The 19,327-nt window shown below is 44.5% G+C and overlaps 1 protein-coding gene across 1 annotated transcript; it reads left to right on the top strand.

Moving 5' to 3' along the window:
• The first annotated feature begins 16,066 nt into the window (after positions 1–16,066).
• Positions 16,067–18,459, top strand: LOC136610438 (olfactory receptor 10C1-like). Its single transcript, XM_066589667.1, has 2 exons — positions 16,067–16,099; positions 17,536–18,459. Exons 1-2 carry the CDS (start codon positions 16,067–16,069, stop codon positions 18,457–18,459), a joined length of 957 nt encoding a protein of 318 aa, XP_066445764.1.
• The last annotated feature ends 868 nt before the right edge of the window (positions 18,460–19,327 follow it).

Raw genomic sequence — 19,327 nt, 5'->3', positions numbered from 1 at the left:
TAATTGATGTTATGTGATCATAGATGTAAGAAATATTGTGGTATTTGTGATTTAATCATTACTGATAGTTTGATTGACTTCCTGGTTCAATGTATTTTGGGGTTTTTGCTTAGTTTTCTGCATACTCCGTAGTATAGTGTTAAACTTGTATACTCATTAGCTGTGGCAGTCAGTGCATACCTAATCTGATATTTATACAATATTCGGGTTTCGGGTCCATTAATACACAGATTTGTATTGACAAACGCTGCGGAATAAGTTATACAAATAAAGGTTTTTTATCATTAGATTTGTAGTTTATGTTTTGTTAAAAAGAAAAATATAGTAATGTTGTGTAGGTGACATCTAACTCAGATACGACTAAATGGTTGCGACATGCTTTATCTATCCCAGTATACGGCATATATGAATTCTTCACTCTCAGACCCAGGGTTACAATATAGGCCTTAGAGACAAGTTGGGACCACCTGATGTGGGTGTAATCAGAGGACCATGGATGGTTCATAGGAACCTCTATCTTCCTGGTTGGGTAAGTTTTTGGAATGAGGGAGGAGGTCATGTTATTGACGAAATGGAGGAGGATCTGTGTAGCATGATGAATTGGCCGCAAAAGGGGGGACTGTTAGTGAAATGGATATGACTCCATGTCCTATCCTATGCGTAGCCATTTTGCAAGCAAGTAGCCATATTCTGTGTCTATTTTCACTATATTCATTTGTCCACTTTCTGAAGGATTTATGGATATTTAATGGTTCTTTAATAAGCCTTGAGTGCTTCATTAAGGCTTTTGCTCCAGAAAGATAGCTATATGCCAATCTGACTGGCCGGCAGGACAAGCTGACATGTTCCTAGCTGTTCACATATGTTCCTGAACATTCTCCCTAGACAACTTATTGTTTAGATTTACTGTTCCAAGAAGTTAATCGTGTATGGTTTGATTGGCATTTTAGATGTTAAATTCTTTATCTTGTATATTTATATTTTGTTTATGTCTCTTTGACTAATGATAATAAATGAATTGTAATAGATTTAAATTATTATAATTGAAAAATTGGCCGTATGAAAACTGTCTTTTGTCACTCAATAAACAGATTACTTTGCCCCATTTGAAGGAAACATGCATTTTGTATATGATCCTTTGATATAATCTCTGCAGCTACTTTTGAAAAAAATGTTTTGTGTCCATTTAGATGCAATGAACCACATTATTTAATAATCCTTGATGTCACTTTTGTGTTATTGTTGCTCAGTTCAGATGTGCTACTAGGTGATACCATGTAAAAAGAAACACTGATTTGACTTATCCTACAGTGCAAGTTTGTATTTCGTGTTGCTGCCATATCAGCAAATGCAGACTGACTTCACAAAGGGATTTTGGAGTAAGAAATCACACACTCAGTATCCCACTTCCACCGAAACACATGCAATAAGAGTCAAACACACAGTGTCACATGGTGTTGATTGACTACAGCAGACTATTTATTAAATTACAACTAGTAAAGATACAGACAAGTAAATAACTTCAAGGTTCTAGGGTCACTTAGAGGCCCAATAAAACACCAACTTTACTTCAGCCATTAACCACATAAATATCAATTAAAGATTCAGATTCAGGACATCAGCCATAGTCAGCTGTCTGCTCCCTACATTTTCTGAACCCAGGACCCATAAATCCATAGGCTCAACCAGTTGACCTTTAAGCTTTAAAATGACCCACCTCCTCCACATTGTTGTGACAAACCGTGTCTCCCAAAATATGAGAACCAACAAATTACAAAATACAAAAAAAAAAAAACTCACCAAAGGTTAGGAGGAAGGGCAAGGAAAACCTTAATGGCTGGCTCCAGATTAAAGAACTCCATCCACCAACTTCAACTTAAATACACCTTCAGAAGCCTCACTGTGGAGGGGTGCATTAAGCCTGCAATGTTAGGAGGACAGGGAACACGGGACCCCTCTTCATGAGATTGATGAGGGTCTCATTGGTGAGATCCCCAACAATCAACAAGATATCCCGATCCTGTGGATGGAGCATAACTGGTGCAACCCCTTCAAAACTATACTTTTTGCAGACTTAGAGCAGCAAGGTTGCTGTAGGGGGTGCAGTGGCAGAAGTCACATCTGGGCCCTGGTGCCTGAGGGAGCCGAGAGGCCCACCGCTTCATTAGAAGACACCAGTGTAATAATTCACAGTTTCAGATTTTGCATTAAGGCCAAAGAGACACCAGGAAAGAACCACAGTTCAAAGCTGTAACCATGAAGCAATGATTAAAAATAACATTATAGCATTACAGATTATTTTCTACCTTCACAATAACTGCATTAACACGGCCCTTGTATCAAATACTACCAGCGTTGCATGAAAAAGATGCATGATAAACCATTTTTTCTAATTGCTTCCTTGATGTCTTTATTTCTCAAACTGTAAATTAAAGGGTTAACAAGTGGAGTCATCACAGTGTATACGATAGAAAATATTTTCCGTAGACCAGTGGATTGTGCTGTTCCTGGTGTCAAATAAATAGAAAACAGAGCACCATAAAATATGGAGACCACCGATATGTGAGAGCCACAGGTTGTGAAAGCCTTTTGTCTTTGGGTGACGGACTGGAGTCTCAGGATTGTAAAGACGATGTAAACATACGAGATGACAACTATCAGGAATGGGCACACCAGGACAGGGAAGCAGAGGACCAATGCCAGCACCTTTATCTTCAATACACTTGAACAAGACAGATCTAATATGGGATCAATCTCACAAAAGAAGTGATCGATGACATTGGATCTACAGAAGTGAAGCTCAGAGATATTGATGGATTGAGTTAAAGCAACAGAAAAACCTAGGATCCAGGAAGAAAGGATGAATTTTAGGCAAACCATGGGGTTCATTATGGAATCGTAATGCAGGGGGTGACATATAGCCAGATATCTATCATAAGACATCACTGTCAATAAAAAACACTCTGATGCTTCAGAAAAGGCGAAGAAAAACAATTGTGTGATACAAGCGGGAAGAGTCATGGAGGAGCCATTGTTCACAACCACAACAAGCATGTTAGGGACAATATCAGAGGACAGGATGACGTCTGACGTGGTGAGCTGTGTTAGGAATAAGTACATGGGGGAGTGGAGGCTCCTGCTACAAGACACCAGAGAGATGACCAAGAGGTTCCCACAGATTGTTGTGAGGTAAGTAAACATAAGCAGAAAAAACAACACAATTCTAAAGCCATGAAGACCTGGAAATCCAAGAAGAAGGACGGAGGTGACGTTGTTCTCTTCCATCTCCTGTAAAATATAGATAGTTGTAAAGGGATATTGAAAACAAATTAAGGCATCTTGCACATGATAAAAGCTATAAGGAGGCACATGTAGCCTCCATGCTGCAGAGATGTAGATCTGTGTGCTGCCTACAGCTACCTCCATATAACACTGCAGTATCCTCCCCTAGAAGCAATTCTTCTTAAGACTGCATTTATGAATCCCACCATACTTCTTTTTGTGTTACATTGACACTTGTGTGTTTCTCTAAATAAAAGATGCATGTGGAGGTATGGAAGGGCCCCAAAGTGTCTAAGGGTGTTGTATTCTTACTACATATGAAAAGAGAGAAAAAAAGAGAGATAACTAGAATAAGAGATAGAGAACACAAGATAGAGAGAAAGAAAGAGAGGAGAGGAGGAGGAGAAAAAGAAGAGCGGAAGAAAGAGAAAAAAGGAGAGAAAGAGATATAAAGAGGAGATTATTTGCACTTACACGTTTCTTGGCTCAGCCTGTACTGAGCAGCAACAAAATAGAAGAAAAACAGGCAGCAGGTTTCCGGTGCAACAGCAGACTTTATGCCTCCATAGGAATGCTACATGGTTACCGCATCATCCTACAAAACGGCGACGTTTCTACCATGTCATTAGGTCTTTGTCAAGCAGCAGACATGATGTGAATGTAACAGTTTCTGTAATATAGCATCCATTGGCTGATGTGTTGCCTCTTATAGATGAGTGACTTGTCTCTGTGGAGTGTGATGGGGACCTCCGGGGAGCGCTGGGCATGAAATATAGAATAACTTATTGTTACATTCAGTGCATCTTCTGTATAATATGAAGATATTTGTAGCTGAATCCTGTTTAGAACATGACAGCTCATCCGGGAATATGGGGATTTAGTTTTGGCTTTATAAATATTTCATGTAAACTTCAGTTTTAATGCTATGTGAGATACATCGTTATTAGAGATGAGCGAGCCCACTCGTCCGAGCTTGATGCTTGTTCAAGTGTTAGGGTGTTCGAGGTGCTCGTTACTCGAGTCGAACACCACGCGGTACTCGAGACAATTGCATTTCCTTCCTCGCATGTTTAGCGCCATTTGCTAGCCAATAGACATGCGTGGAAGGCCTTACCACTTCCTGCTGTAACGTTCCAGCCCTCTCCCCCCAACAGCAGTGAGTGGCTGGACCGATCAGGTGACCGTCGAGTACTTAAAGTGGTCCTGCCCACGGCTCGCCTCAGACGCATGCTGGCAGAGGTTAGAGAAAGTGCTGCTGCTGATATAGGGACAGTGTTAGCGTAGGTCCTGTCTTCAAGAACCCCAATGGTCCTTCTTAGGGCTACTCTTCATAGTGTGCATTACTGTTGTGGCTGGCTGGGAGCAGTAGTGCACCATTTTTTGTTTAAGCATCTAGGCCTTTGCAGGCTATTACAGCTATACTGTTCTGTGTGTACAGTGCCATACACTGAGTTGAGGGAAAGAGCTGTTTATATAGGGGAAGTGTTTGAGTAGGATACAATCTTCAAAATCCCAATGGCCCTTCTTAGGGCTAATTCTCATCTTGTGCATTGCAGCTGTGGCTGGCTGGGAGCAGTAGTGCACCAGTTTTTTGTTTTTTTTTAACATCTATCCCTCTGCAGAGCATTACAGATATAGCAGCTCACTCTCATTGCTAAATAGTACGCAAATATTTCCTGGGCCACTCCACATCATTGCAGCTATACCATCCTATGTGTGCAGTGCCTTAGGCAGAGGGCTCACTCTCATCACTAAATAGTATGCAAATATTTCCTGGGCCACTCCAGATCATTGCAGCTATACCATCCTATGTGTGCAGTGCCTTAGGCAGGTGGCTCACTCTCATTCCTAAATAGTACACAAATATTTCCTGACCCACTGCAGAACAGCATTTCACAGATACCATTCTATGTGTTGGGTGAAGTATCCGCAGTTATCAGCACTATCCACTGACTGTATAGCTTTGTGCCCCTGGGCAGAAAGAGTCGCCGAATACCCTTTCCTTGGGTGCGGTGAAGTTGCCCCAGTTATTAGCACTGTTCACTAGCTGTATAGCTTTCTGCCCCCGAGCAGAAAGAGTCGCACAATACCCTTTCCTTGGGTGCGGTGAAGTTGCCGCAGTTATTAGCACTGTTCACTAGCTGTATAGCTTTCTGCCCCTGGGCAGAGATTCGCACAATACCCTTTCCTTGGGTGCAGTGAAGTTGCCCCTGTTATTTGCACCATTCACTGGCTGTATAGCTTTCTGCCCCTGGGTAGAGCTTCACACAATACCGTTTCCTTAAATGACCCCTCCATGTCAGCGCTAGACAGCGGTTTAATTTTTTTCCGGTCACAGCATAGAGACTCCTGCATCAACACGTCTCTGTGTGCGGTAAATTAGCCACAGTTCTCATTGCTATACGATGGAGTAATTTATTTTTGCCCTGCTCTATCCTTTATCTAACATGATGAGGAGTAGGGGCATGGGTCGAGGACGTGGATGCGACCATGGGTGTCCAAGTGAGGGTGTGGGCGCAGGCCGAGGTCCTGGGCGGAGTGCATGACAGCCGGCTGCTGAGGGATTAGGAGAGCGCCAAGTCCCTAGGCTCCCGAGCTTCCTATTACAATTTGCGGGTCCGCGTGGTAGACCTTTATTACAAGAAGAGCAGTGCAAACAGGTCCTGTTGTGGATGGCAGATAATGTGTCCAGCAATGTATCAAATCCCCAGTCTTCTACACAGTCCACTACTCCCGGCCTTGGGACTGCACCTCTAAATCTTCTGGCTGCTCCTTCTTCCTGCCAGCCTCGTCACTCCAGGAAAATGACAGATTCTGAGCAGGCAAATTCCCAGGAACTGTTCTCAGGTCCCTGCCCAGAGTGGGAAAAAACGGTTCCTCTCTCACCTGAGGAGTTTGTCGTGACTGATGCCCAACCTTTGGAAATTTCCCGGAGTCCGGGTGATGAGGCTGAGGACTCGATGAAGTGACTGACCTCACCTGGCTTGCTAAGCCTACTGAAGACAGGGCTTCAGAGGGGGAGGCAAGTGCAGAATAGGACAGCTAGAAAGAGGCAGTGGGGTGGCCAGGGGGAGAGATAGGGCCAGAGCAAAGAATTCCTCAACTGTTTCCCACAGCACCCCCTCGTGGCAAGCCTCCGTGCAGAGGACTAGATGTTCAAAGGTGTGTATGTTTTTCAGTGAGATCGGGGGCGACCGACGAACAGTGGTGTGCAACCTGTGCTGCACCAAGATCAGCCGAGGAGCCACCACTACCAGCCTCACCACCACCAGCATGCAGAGGCATTTGATGGCCAAGCACCCCACAAGGTGGGACGAAAGCCATTCACCGCCTCCGGGTCACACCACTGCCTCTTCCCCTGTGCCACAGATCCAATCACCCTCCCAGGACGCAGGCACGAGTGTCTCCCGGCCTTCACCCACACCCTTACCCTCACATCCACGGTCCTCTACGGCCTCTAGCAATGTCTCCCAGCGCAGCATTCAGCTGCCGCTAACACAAGCGTTGGAGCGAAAGCGCAAATACGCCACCACCCACCTGCATGCACAAGCTTTAAACGCGCACATTGCCAAATTAATTAGCCTGGAGATGCTGTAGTACAGGCTTGTGGAAATGGAGGCTTTCAAAAACATGATGGCGGCGGTGGTCCCACGCTACTCAGTCCATAGTCGCCACTATTTTTCCTGGTGTGCCATCCCAGCCCTACACCAGCACGTCTCCCACAACATTACCCGTGCCCTCAACAATGCAGTTACTGGGAAGGAACGTCCACTTAACAATGGACACGTGGACAAGTGCTGGTGGACAGGGCCACTATATCTCCCTGATGGCACATTGGGTGAACTTGGTAGAGGCTGGGACCGAGTCAGAGCCAGGGACCGCTCATGTGCTACCCATACCAAGAATAGCAGGTCGTACCACGGTGCTAGTATATGTGGCATATTAAGCCACCTCCTCCAACCCCTCCTCCTCCACCTCTCAATTACGAAGTGTGAGCACGTCGACAGCTGTTGGTAGCGCACGGCACGGCAGCACAGCGGTGGGCAAGCGTCAGCAAGCCGTGTTGAAACTAATCAGCTTAGGTCACAAGAGGCACACAGCTCCTGAGCTGTTACAGGGTCTGATGGAGCAAACCAACCTCTGGCTTTCACCGCTGAGCCTCCAACTGGGCATGGTCGTGTGTAACAACGGGCCGTAACCTGGTGGCGGATCTGCAGCTTGGCAGCCACACATGTGCCACGCTTGGCGCACGTCTTTAATCTGGTGGTTCAGCGGTTTCTGAAAAACTACCCCCAATTGTCTGACCTGCTTGGCAAGGTGCGCCGCATGTGCGCACATTTCCGCAAGTCCACCACGGATGCTGCCACCCTCAGGACACTGCAACATCGGTTTCAGCTGCCAGAGCACCGACTGCTGTGCGACATGCCCACGCAATGGGATTCCATGCTGCACATGTTGGCCAGGCTGTATGAGCAGCGTAGAGCAATTGTGGAATACCAGCAGCAACATAGGCGGTGGAGTGGTAGTCAGCCTCCGCAGTTCTTTACAGAGGAGTGGGCATGGATGGCCGACATCCGCCATGTCCTCGGAAACTTTGAGGAGTCTACCCAGATGGTGAGCAGTGATGCTGCAATCATTAGCGTTACCATCCTGCTGCTATGCCTGCTGAGAAGTTCGCTGCAAAGCATAAAGGCTGACACTTTGGAACAGGAGACCGGAGATGAGAGTATTTCGCTGGATAGCCAGACCACCATCATGTCTATATCTCAGCGCATTTTGGAGGAGAAGGAGGAGGGGGAGAAGCCGGAGGAGGAGGGGGAAGAGACAGCTGGGCACTCTGCACAGGGTACCCATGCTGCTTGCCTCTCATCTGTTCAGTGTGTATAGGCTGTGGAGGAGGAGGATCCTGAAAGTGATCTTCCTAGTGAGGATAGCCATGTCTTGCGTACTGGTACCCTGGCACACATGGCTGACTTCATGTTAGGCTGCCTTTCCCGTGACCCACGGATTAGACGCATTCTTGCCAACAGGGATTACTGGGTGTACACCCTTCTCGACCCATGGTATAAGGAGAACCTTTCCACTCTCATTCCGGAAGAGGAAAGGGGTACGAGAGTGATGCAATACCACAGGGCCCTGGTGGAAAAAGTGATGCTAAAGTTCCCATCTGAAAGCGCTAGCAGTAGAAGACGCAGTTCAGAGGGCCACCTAGCAGGGGAGGCGCAGCGATCAGGCAGCATGTCCAGTGCAGGCAGGGGAACACTCTCCAAGGCCTTTGCCAGTTTTATGGCTCCCCAGCAAGACTGTGTCACCCCTCCCAAGTCAAGACTAAGTCGGAGGGAGCACTGTAAAAAGATGGTGAGGAAGTACATAGCCAACCGTACTACCACCGTCCTCCGTGATCCCTTTTCTCCATACAACTATTGGGTGTCAAAGCTGGACACGTGGCATGAACTTGCGCTGTATGCCCTGGAGTTGCTGGCCTGCCCTGCCGCTAGCGTCTTGTCAGAGAGGGTGTTTAGTGTTGCTGGGGGGATGATCACAGATAAGCGTACCTGCCTGTCAACTGACAGCGCCGGCATGCTTACCCTCATAAAGATGAACAAAGGCTGGATTTCCCCAGACTTCTCTTCTCCACCGGTGGAAAGCAGAGAATCCTAAAGAATCTTTTCGCTGCAACAGAAGAAAAATGCATCCTCTATCACGCTAAAAAAGGGAAGAATTAGCTTTGTGTATCCCTCTCATATATTATTACTCCTCCTGCTCCTCTTCCTTCTAAAACAGCATGTCATCACGCTGAACTGCCAATTTCTATGCTGCCCAAAATGCTCTCTTTAAAAGTTTTATCAGTTTTTAAAGTTTTAAAAGGTAAACCTAAACCAATATTTGTGGAGGGCTGCCTCCAGGCTCTGTTACAAATTAACCAATAATGAGCTGTATCTTTAAAATAATGTTTGTGGGTTTCACCTGCCCTCAACGTTCAGCAATTTTTCACGGGTACACTTGTACTCTTGGTACACCAATTTTTCAGGCCATTGCTAATACTGTTAGCAAACTAATTTTTCCAGGCTTTGCCTATACTGTTGGTAAGCAAATTTTACAGGTGTTCGCCTATACTATTGGTACACCAATGTTACTGAGGTTCACCTATACTCTTGCTACAGAAATGTTACTGGGGTGCACCTATACACTTGCTACTAAAAGGTTGGAGGGGTCCACCTATACACTTGCTACTAAATGGTTGGAGGGGTCCACCTATACTCTTGTAACAGAAGAGTTTCAGGGGTCCGCCTATACTGTAGGTGCACAAAGGTTTCCCATAGCGGTGTTCAGCTGCCTGACACATACCCAGAATGAAGTGTGTGGGGGGGGCACATGAATTTCCCATAGCTATGTAACTCACGGCACCATGGGTCACGAAAGGTGAAGGCTGGGACCAAGCCTGACCCAAGGCCTACTCACGTGCTTCCCACACAGAATATTGCGGGTCCTACCTCGGTCATGGTTTCTCGGCCTTATTATGCTACCTCCTTCTCCTGCTTGGGGTCTGGGAATCAGCGCTGGGCAATATGTGTTTTCTCTTGCATTACCACAGTTATCTGAGACACTGGTTTGGACCAAACAAAAGGAGTGTTACTGCATTAATGAGACGTTCACAGCTGTACTAGCATTCGAGTCCGCTTTATGCCCACAATTGCTGAGGGTGTGGGCAGAGGCCGAGGTCTTTGGTGAGGTGAAACTCTGCTATGTTTGGGCACTCTGATTTCTTCATGTGTAATACCATCTTTGAGTTCCTTGGGCTCGACTATGCTGTGGGTGCACAAAGACTTCCAATTGCGTTGTTTTACCTGTCTGGCACAAATACACTGACTGAGGCCGCCTGCAGACGAGCGGGTCGGATCCAGCGGCCAGGATTCTCGCCGCGGGAGCCGACCCGGGCGCCTGCAGGGATGAGCGCAGACTGGAGCCGGCGGCCGGGCGAGTGCGAGCCCCGCACAGAAATAGGACATGCCGCAGTTTGTTTGCTGCACGAGATTTCGCGCGGCCAAACCGCGGCCGTCTGCATAGGATTGCCTTTGTTAACACAATCCTATGCAGGCTTTGAGCGGCTGAAATCCCGCGGGAAATCCCGCCGCAGGATTTCCACCCGTGTGCAGGCGGCCTGACTTGCGTAAGGTGCAGACGGCTTTCCCATTGCAGTGTTGACCTATCTGACACCTACACAGAATGAATTGTGTGGGAAAACATGGATTTCCCATTGCTATGTAACTCACGGCACCTTGGGTCACAGAAGGTGGAGGCTGGGACCGAGCCTGACCCTGGGCCTGCTCACGTGCGTCCCACACAGAGTATTGCTGCATTGTGGAGATGTGTAGAACGGCTGGCACTTGAGTCCCCTTTATGCCCACGTTTGCGGCTCCCGACAATTTTATGATGGAGGTGGCACAGGATTGAAATGATGATCGAACGTCAATTTATCATCAATTCTCAACAGCATTGTGGGCCATCGCCCACACTTTCAAAGATGGTCGCTGCCTAGCCCTGCCAACCCTCTGCAGTGTGTGCCTCTGGATCCTCATCGCAGACGCACTTCATGCAAATCAACATGAGGGTGGTGTGGCTATGAAGCGAGCGTGTGGCATGAGGACAGCTGAACGCTGTGCAGGCAAAATTTTTTGTGTGCTGTGGATGCAGGGTCATGTGGGTGGTTGGACAGCAATGACAGCATGTAACCCAGGAGAAGAGGCAGCGGTGTCACCCACAGGCAGTGATTGTCCTTGGTTGCAGGTAGTGTGGTGCTTAACTAAGTGGTGCCAAGGTGTGTGCCTTGCTAATGAGGGTTTGTCCCAATTAAATTGTCAGGGGGGTGACGCCAAGCTCTTGCCCCCATTTTGGTTTAATAGTGGGACCTAGGAGCCTCATATGCAGCCATGCATGCTCTCTGCCCACTGTGCAAGCTTTTCTAGATCTTTTTGAATCCTCTCTCTCTCTCTTCCCTAGCGTTAGCTATTCCTCCTAGCTTTGTGTCATTGGCTGACAGCGAGAATGATAAAGGATCTGAATTTAATCTGAAATTGTATCTTGGTGTTATCTTATAAGTAGAGAGGGAGATCTACCCTAATATAATTGAGAGAAGAGGTTTTCTAGCTGGGGATTCTACCCACAACTGTGCTCATTACTATCAGGCAGATACGATTCATTCTATTGCTTCATTAGGCCATATATATTCCCATCATGCTTGCAGCCTAAAATCTGTTTTTACAACTTAGGGGCAAACGACTGCAGCACTATTGTGTTTATCACTATAAGGCAAAAAACGATCCAAATCACCTTTTGTCATTCCTAATTTGGTGCCGCAACGAATGTCCTCGTAAAATGGGCAGAAGGTCTAGCAAACCATCTCACAGGCTCAATAGATCTCAGTAGAGACAACTGGTATTGTCCAGTTATGATTATCAGCTCCTGATGAACTGCTTATAATCAAGCAGGGAAACGTGTTGAGCTTTCTTCTCTTCCCTCCTTTTTTTTTTTTTTAAAGCTCGATGATTCAATTTTACATCTATTAATATGATTCACTGAGTTATTGTGAGCAGCCGTCTCACAAGACAAATTAATTGTCAGAATCCTTTTATAAGAGATCTTACAAACAACACGTCAGGGAGGCGCTACCTGTGCTGGCTTGGAGCTGTAAAATCTCTATATAATCAAACTCTATGCGAGTTTGAATGCTGAGAAAATAAATCAATAGATTAGACTCACCCGGTGTCTGGCGAGTGCCCCCTTTACAGAGGTCTCACCAGCACCTCCACTTCCTCGTCGGCTTTTAAATCCTCTGGTATGTCCGTTCGGCTGCTGGGCTTCTGTGTCCTGCTGGCTAGCAGGACCCACTCGAAGTATATTCGTATATAAACTTAAAAAATGGAAATGCCCACGCTCTTTAGGACCTAAACACCAGGGTCGGGCTACAGGCACCACTTGCTTCAAAACTTTTATTCTTAATATCCTCTGTGCAACGCGTTTCGTCGTCCTACACGACGACTTTCTCAAGCACAATCATATTAAGAATAAAAGTTTTGAAGCAAGTGGTGCCTGTAGCCCGACCCTGGTGTTTAGGTCCTAAAGAGCGCGGGCATTTCCATTTTTTAAGTTTATAAGAGATCTGACATCCACAGTCTCTCCATCTTGTGTCCAAGTATTTCACCACATTTGGATATATAGAGAGATTAGATGGTCCACGTCTTGTATTTTGATGAGTTATAAATGATTACTCATCTGCATAACCCCTGTCTGTAGGGTCTATTTTGTCTGTCGGCCCATAAGTCTTTTTTAAAGGATTTCAATCCATTTTTTAGTCTATACCTGTGAAGGGCTATTTTAACTATTATATATAGACTTTTCTGCCCCTGTGAATAATATGGGGAATTGAAGCCGCTTAAATTCAAAAATGTAGTCTGAAGGGATTATAGGTATCCGTGGAATAAACATTGTTTCACCTTCACCACAGCCTGTGAACACAGTCGCCTCAATAACATTCGGCCGCAGTGTCTTTATTTGCAGCCTTGTTCCATTACACAGTTTTGGAGGGTTCAAATTCCGTAACAACATTATGGGTGCTCCAACCTTGAGAGTTAAGCGGTGAGCTGGCATTCCTGGCGGCTCCAGTGTATTAGGAAACTCAACAGGATAGTTGACAGCATCATCACTGTTCAGAACTGAGTCACTCGACTTGTAAACAGTCTCACTTCCACCAAGACGTTCCAACAAACAATGATTTAACTCAGAGGCAGAAGCGTTTGTAGGCGTTAACAATGCTCTTTCTCGTAGCCAAGAGGCAGGTTTCTGTCTGAGGTGTTTAATGTCAGGATATATTTCTGCTATAAGACTGTCTACAGAGTCGACAGTAGTACACAGGTTTGGTGGGATCTTAAGGATGCTATGGATGTTGTTAAGATCTCCATTGCCTATTTTTAACAGAAGATGAGCAAATCCGCCGGCATTGATGTCACCCCTCAGATGAACCCTCATATTTGTAGAAAGAGATAATTTTTCTACTTTGGGCCAAAGGAAGGAACTCTTGAGGCAAGCATTGACCTCATCAGCACGAGTACCTTGGGGCATGACAGGTAAAGTTTGCCTGAAGTCTCCTGAGAACAACACTGTGACTCCTCCCATAAGTTTGTTGCTGTTACGGAGATCTGGAAGAGTGCGGTCAACTGCCTCTATTCCGGCTTTATGCGACATTGTACATTCATCCCACACTATAAGTTTACAGTCTTCGAGTACTCGTGCAAGGTCACTCTGCTTCGAAATACTGCAGACTGGGGCTTCAACTCGATTTAAATTTAATGGCAGCTTGAAGGTGGCGTGTGAGGTTTTTCCTCCCTGTAGTAGTGTAGCAGCGATGCCTGACGATGCTCCAGCGTTTGCAATGTTTTTTGTGCTCCTTACTTTGGCCAACAAATTTATCAAATAGGTTTTTCCAGTTCCTCCTGATGCATCCAAAAAGAAGACTTTGTTTGAATTAGACTCAACACTTTGTAGTACTTTATGGTAGACAATCTTTTGGTCATCAGTAAGGCATGCTTCGTGTTTTGTCACTGTGTCTTTCAGTATTGCAACATCGTAATTAATTTGCTTCAGATATTCTCGGTTTTTCAAAATGTCATCAGTTCGTATTGATTCTGGTAAGCTATACTCTTGCAAGGTTCAACCTCCCAAAGACAGAATGATCCAGCAAAATCAAAAGATTCGGGTGCTGGCGGGGGGGGCGGCAGGGGAGAGCGGGACCGAGCAGTGTGCGGGGGGGGGGGAGGGAGAGAGATCTCCCCCCTGTTCACCTCCACATTCCCCCGCCGCCCCCCGCCAGCACCCGAATCTTTGCGGACGAGCAGGCAGATTCTCGAAAAGGACGATACTCGCTCGAGTATTTGTCCTTAACGAGTATGCTCTCTCATATCTAACTATGATCCTTTATCTGAACAGTCTTCTGCATTGGAACACAACACCTTTCTTCAGGCCATGCAGATGGGATACATAGCATCCAGCATCTTTTGCCATACATCTTTCTATACAGTAGAAACCAGCAAAAAAAGATTACAGCGCGCTCAGACTAAGTAAGTCCAGGGGATCAGAGGTTACTCACTCAGAAGAGGGGAGAATAAACAGCAAAGCTGAATATACATTCCCCTCTAAAACTCAGCAGAGAGATGGGCAAGATAAGGGCCATGCATCCTTTTGAAAGGCGCAGGAGGATTTGTTATGGTTAGGGGATCCTTATGTATTACCTCTTGAATATCGCTGATTGTCAGGTCTTCAAAGATATTCCAGATTTTTTTTTGTGTTGAGGAGGTGAGTTGCTTAATAGTTAGCAGAAGAAAATTTAGAGGGGTAGTAGGTGAAGGTGTAAGTTAAGGGATAAACTCTGATCTTTTTCTAACAGAAGCCTTAGTAAAGCACATTGGTTTAGTAACTGTGCTGTTATATAGTATTCTCTCACAGCGACAACACAATTTTAACATTTTCTTAAGTTAAGCATTTGTATTCAGTTAATAAGATCTGATGAAATCAATAGAGGAAATTCATAAAAACTACCCAAGACTTGTGTCACACATAGGGGAGATTTACTAAAGTTGCAAACTACAAATTGCATGACTTTTTGCCATTATACCCCAGCCCCACCACTTATTTGCAAGGGGTATAGATGCTCACGAGTGCCATATGAAAATTCTGCAGGAACACGCTTTCTGGTCATGTCAATGCTCCTAGATTGCCTATCCAGGTGTAGAAGTCGCTTCCTCAACACTTGGCAATCTTTCTTTCTGATTTTGATTGATATCAAACTCTATTACATCTTCTGTATGAAACGCCAGCAACAAACTTTACTTCACTTGGTATCACTGGGTATGTTTCCACAACAATGCGGAGTACTGGTGCCCTGTTTTTAGAACCAAACCAAGAAGTGAATCCAGCAGGAAGGAGAAGTCCTTTCTTTATATTTTCTATATATTTTGAATCTAATTCTGGCTTTGGATTAAAAAAAACTTAAAAAACTGCCTCAAAGACCTGCGTGAAACCGGCCTCAAATGCATTGTTCCAGAAAAAGTTTTAGCACATATTCATAGGAAAGGTCAGCAAAGTCTGATTGGTGGGGGTCTCACCACTTTTTTTTTTTTTTGCTTAATGAGTTCCTAACTAGAGATGAGCGAGCATACTCGCCAAGGACAATTACTCGAGCAAGCATTGTCCTTAGCGAGTATCTGCCTGCTCGGAAGAAAAGATTTGGGTGTTGGTGGGGAGCGGGGAAGAGCAGGGGGGAACGGAGGGGAGATCTCTCTCTCCCTCTCTCCGCCCCCGCTCCCCCCTGCTCACTCCTGCAACTCACCGCTCACCCACGCCAGCACCCGAATCTTTTCTTCCAAGCGGGCAGGTACTCGCTAAGGGCAATGCTCGCTCGAGTAATTGTCCTTAGCAAGTATGCTCGCTCATCTCTATTCATAACCAACATAAATCTTATGATTTTCTGGCTTTAACAGAATAACATCCTATTTTTTCAGATTTAATTTTCATGTATTACTGATATTTCTCTAGATCTCAAATGAGTTAATTAAATTGTATTGCTTGTTTTCCGGGTGCACCCCGGGGAGCCCGGTGGAGATCTCTCCGGATCTTGAGCTTTCTATCAGCAATGTATAAAATGACTGTATAATGATGCATTATAAGATTATTGTCTGACTATTAGACCGGCTGCGCTGAGCTCTTCATTAGTATTTAGTCAGACTGACATATGGACGTTCTACATAGCCGAGATATAGCCGAGGTGAGCCCCTCTATGTCTGGGGTACTTATCTACAACAATGCTGTCAGTATATAGGAATATATTACAAATGCACTGGAAAAATAGCCTGTTATATTACCCAGTATGTTTTTACAATTATTTGACTATCCCCCACCCTCGTAGTCCACAGCTATATTTTAAGTTCTTACCTTTCCACTTGTGCACCTCTTCTTTTCTTTGGTGGAATATCACATGACCTGTAATATCACTAGCATTGTCCCGTATACATCATATGGGCTAGAGGCAGATGCTCCTACCACTTCATATGGGACGTCACTTGTAAAATTTCATTTGGGCGGCAGATTTGAAGTTGACTTTGGTCCAAAATTCATTTACTTAAGTTCAAAATATTATAGAGATGAATGTAGATATGGCTTACGTTTTTGAATGCAAAGCTAGAAGGAGGTAAGTGTAGACCAATATTCATCCTTTCTCCTATGTGAAAAATATGCAAAGCTTTTTTATGAAACGATCTGTATTTTGCTACTTTATAAGATATCCCAATCTAGTAGCGCGTTGGACCTCCTGTGGCCTTCAGAACTGCAGGTTTTCATTGTGGTGTAGAAACTATTAGGTGTTGAAATTCTTTTGCAGGAACATCGGCCCCTTTGGACAGGAAGCTTCTTGCAGTTGCAACAGATTAGAGAGAGGCCCTGACATGTTCTGACAAGTTGATGAGAAGAGTTCATTGATTCATGCTGTTTGTACCAAATTCTGACCCTCCCATCTGCTAGATGTAACAGGAATGTGGATTCACCTGCCTAAGTGATATTTTCCACACAGTGATACCATTCTTGCACTCTATTGCCCACTGCAGGCACTTTTCTGTTCCTCTTAGACACAATGGCACTGGAATTGATTATAGCTGCTGTTATAGCCCATCAATGGGAGTTCTGCTGCTTAGAATGACTTTTGACATTCTCCTCTGACCCCTTTCAGCGACGAGTTGCTTCTGTCCACAGGATCCTCTTTTGCTGGATATTTCTCTTCACTGACACCATTCTCAGTATACTCTTCACACCGTTATATGAGAAAATCACACAAGGTTGGCATTGAAATCCTGCCCAGGCTAGTGTAGCACCAATGACCAGGATTTGTTGGAAATTGCTCAGAATGCAGCATTTTCTCATCTCATGTGGATTCACACTGAAACTGATCCACAGAAAACTTGTCATGTGATTTTATCTTCGACCTTGGAAATCCTGAGTCTAAGCTGTGATCACAAGAGGCCATTCAGTGTATATTCATGCAAATTTGATGAATACTAAGATCTGACAAACAAATTACTAATTCCAGGAATGTGCCCTAAATTTGGAATTTCAGCTTTTATTTAATTGATGGCAGATTATGAAAAATTATATATTATGGTGGATCTCTCCATTTTATAACAATAACTGTTATTCATATCTTTTCTGCAGGTGCTGCTGACAAATAACATCACCTCCATCATCCTTCTGGGATTTCCAAATGTTCATGCCTTCAAATTTCTGATTTTCTCTTTACTGGTTTTTATATATTTTGCAACCATTTCTGGAAACCTTCTTATCATGGTCTTGTATTTAATGAGTAAAACCCTTCAGTCCCCCATGTACTTCTTCATTACCCAACTCTCACTGTGTGACATCCTGCTGACTACAGATATTGTCCCCATCCTGCTTCACACTCTTCTGTATGGAGGATGTACGATGACTCTCATAGGCTGCGTCTTCCAGTTGTGTTGCTTTCTCATATTGGAGGCCTCGGAATGTCTTCTGCTGTCAGTGATGTCTTATGACCGTTATCTGGCCATCTGTAATCCTCTCCGGTATCACTCTTTCATGAATCATAGGTTTTGTGTGACATCAGTAAATGTGATTTGGTTACTGGGTTTCAGTATGACAATGACAGATGTAATTTCCATCCATAATTTGCATTTCTGTGGACCACACATTATCAACCATTTCTACTGTGACTTGGAACCTATACTGCAGCTCTCCTGCTCTGATACATTCATAATTCATACTCAGGTTCTTATTTTGGGGTCCTTTTTAGTAATGGGACCATTTGTAATAATTGTGGCATCCTATATATGCATTGCCATCACCATTCTGAAGATCCCATCCAATATCGGAAGACATAAAGCCTTCTCCACCTGTAGCTCCCACCTCATTGTGGTTTCCTTTTTTTATGGGTCATTAATGATTGTTTACATGTTTCCAACAAAAGGACATTCAGCAATTCTAAGCAAGGTCTTGTCTCTGATGTACACTGTGCTGACCCCACTGCTTAATCCTATCATCTACACTTTGAGGAACAAAGATTTTAGAGAAGCTTTTCAGAAATTTCAGGTTATTTGGTCATGATGGTTGGATCATTTTTTTCGGTGTTGTAACAAAAACATTGTAGAAATTAAAAGGGCTATCCCAGGATATTTTTTTCAAAAGTTAATCTTGGTCTCCGCTGTCCTCAATTCCAGGTACAAATGAATAACATCCTGACACCACATCATGTGATCGCTGCAGCTAATTACCAGCTAAAGCAAGACAGTAATTGACTGCAATGGTGACCTGACCCCAGTGTCGGTTACATCATCAGTGGCCTGAAGTGAAGAACAGCAAGAACAAAGCACAAGTGAAACCTTAGCAGCGAAGGAGCAGGGAAGGTGAGTATATCTGCCTTTATGTTGGTCCCGCCTCCTAAGGAGCTTCTGGAAGGAAAATGGCCCCAGAGAACCCAGTTAAGTCTTTATAATGAATTCATAATCCTGTAATATTTTTTAGAATACCAGCTTGACCTGTTTTGTCCTCAACATTTATATCAAGCTCTACGGGAAGTTATGAAGCATATAGTAAAGTAGAATTTGGGGCTAATTCTTAATTTGCTAAGCTGAAGACGGCCTCACAAACACCAGGATCCTTTCGTTGCTCCATTTTTTAATGTTATGCTCCTTCAATCTAGCCACAAATGTGTTTTTTATGTCTCAGTTCACAGAGCTTTGCAAATCTTTGATGGGATTCTCCTTCACAGAGCCACCTATTGGAAAGTCGCTATTTGAGTCAATACCTTTTACCAGGTCAAAGGATTTGAGCCAAACATGAACATCTGTGTACAACAGCTCATTAATTTCTATACAGCATTAAAAATCAATTTTTGGGAAATGAAGAAAAGAAGCAAGTTATTGATTAACATGGATTTAATCAGGAAAATAAATATGTAGTGTGATCACTGCTA

Source organism: Eleutherodactylus coqui, chromosome 2, assembly GCF_035609145.1.
Source record: "Eleutherodactylus coqui strain aEleCoq1 chromosome 2, aEleCoq1.hap1, whole genome shotgun sequence".
Classification (NCBI taxonomy): Eukaryota; Metazoa; Chordata; class Amphibia; order Anura; family Eleutherodactylidae; genus Eleutherodactylus; species Eleutherodactylus coqui.
Note: the sequence above shows the minus strand (reverse complement) of the source record. Positions and strands in the feature narration are given on the sequence as shown.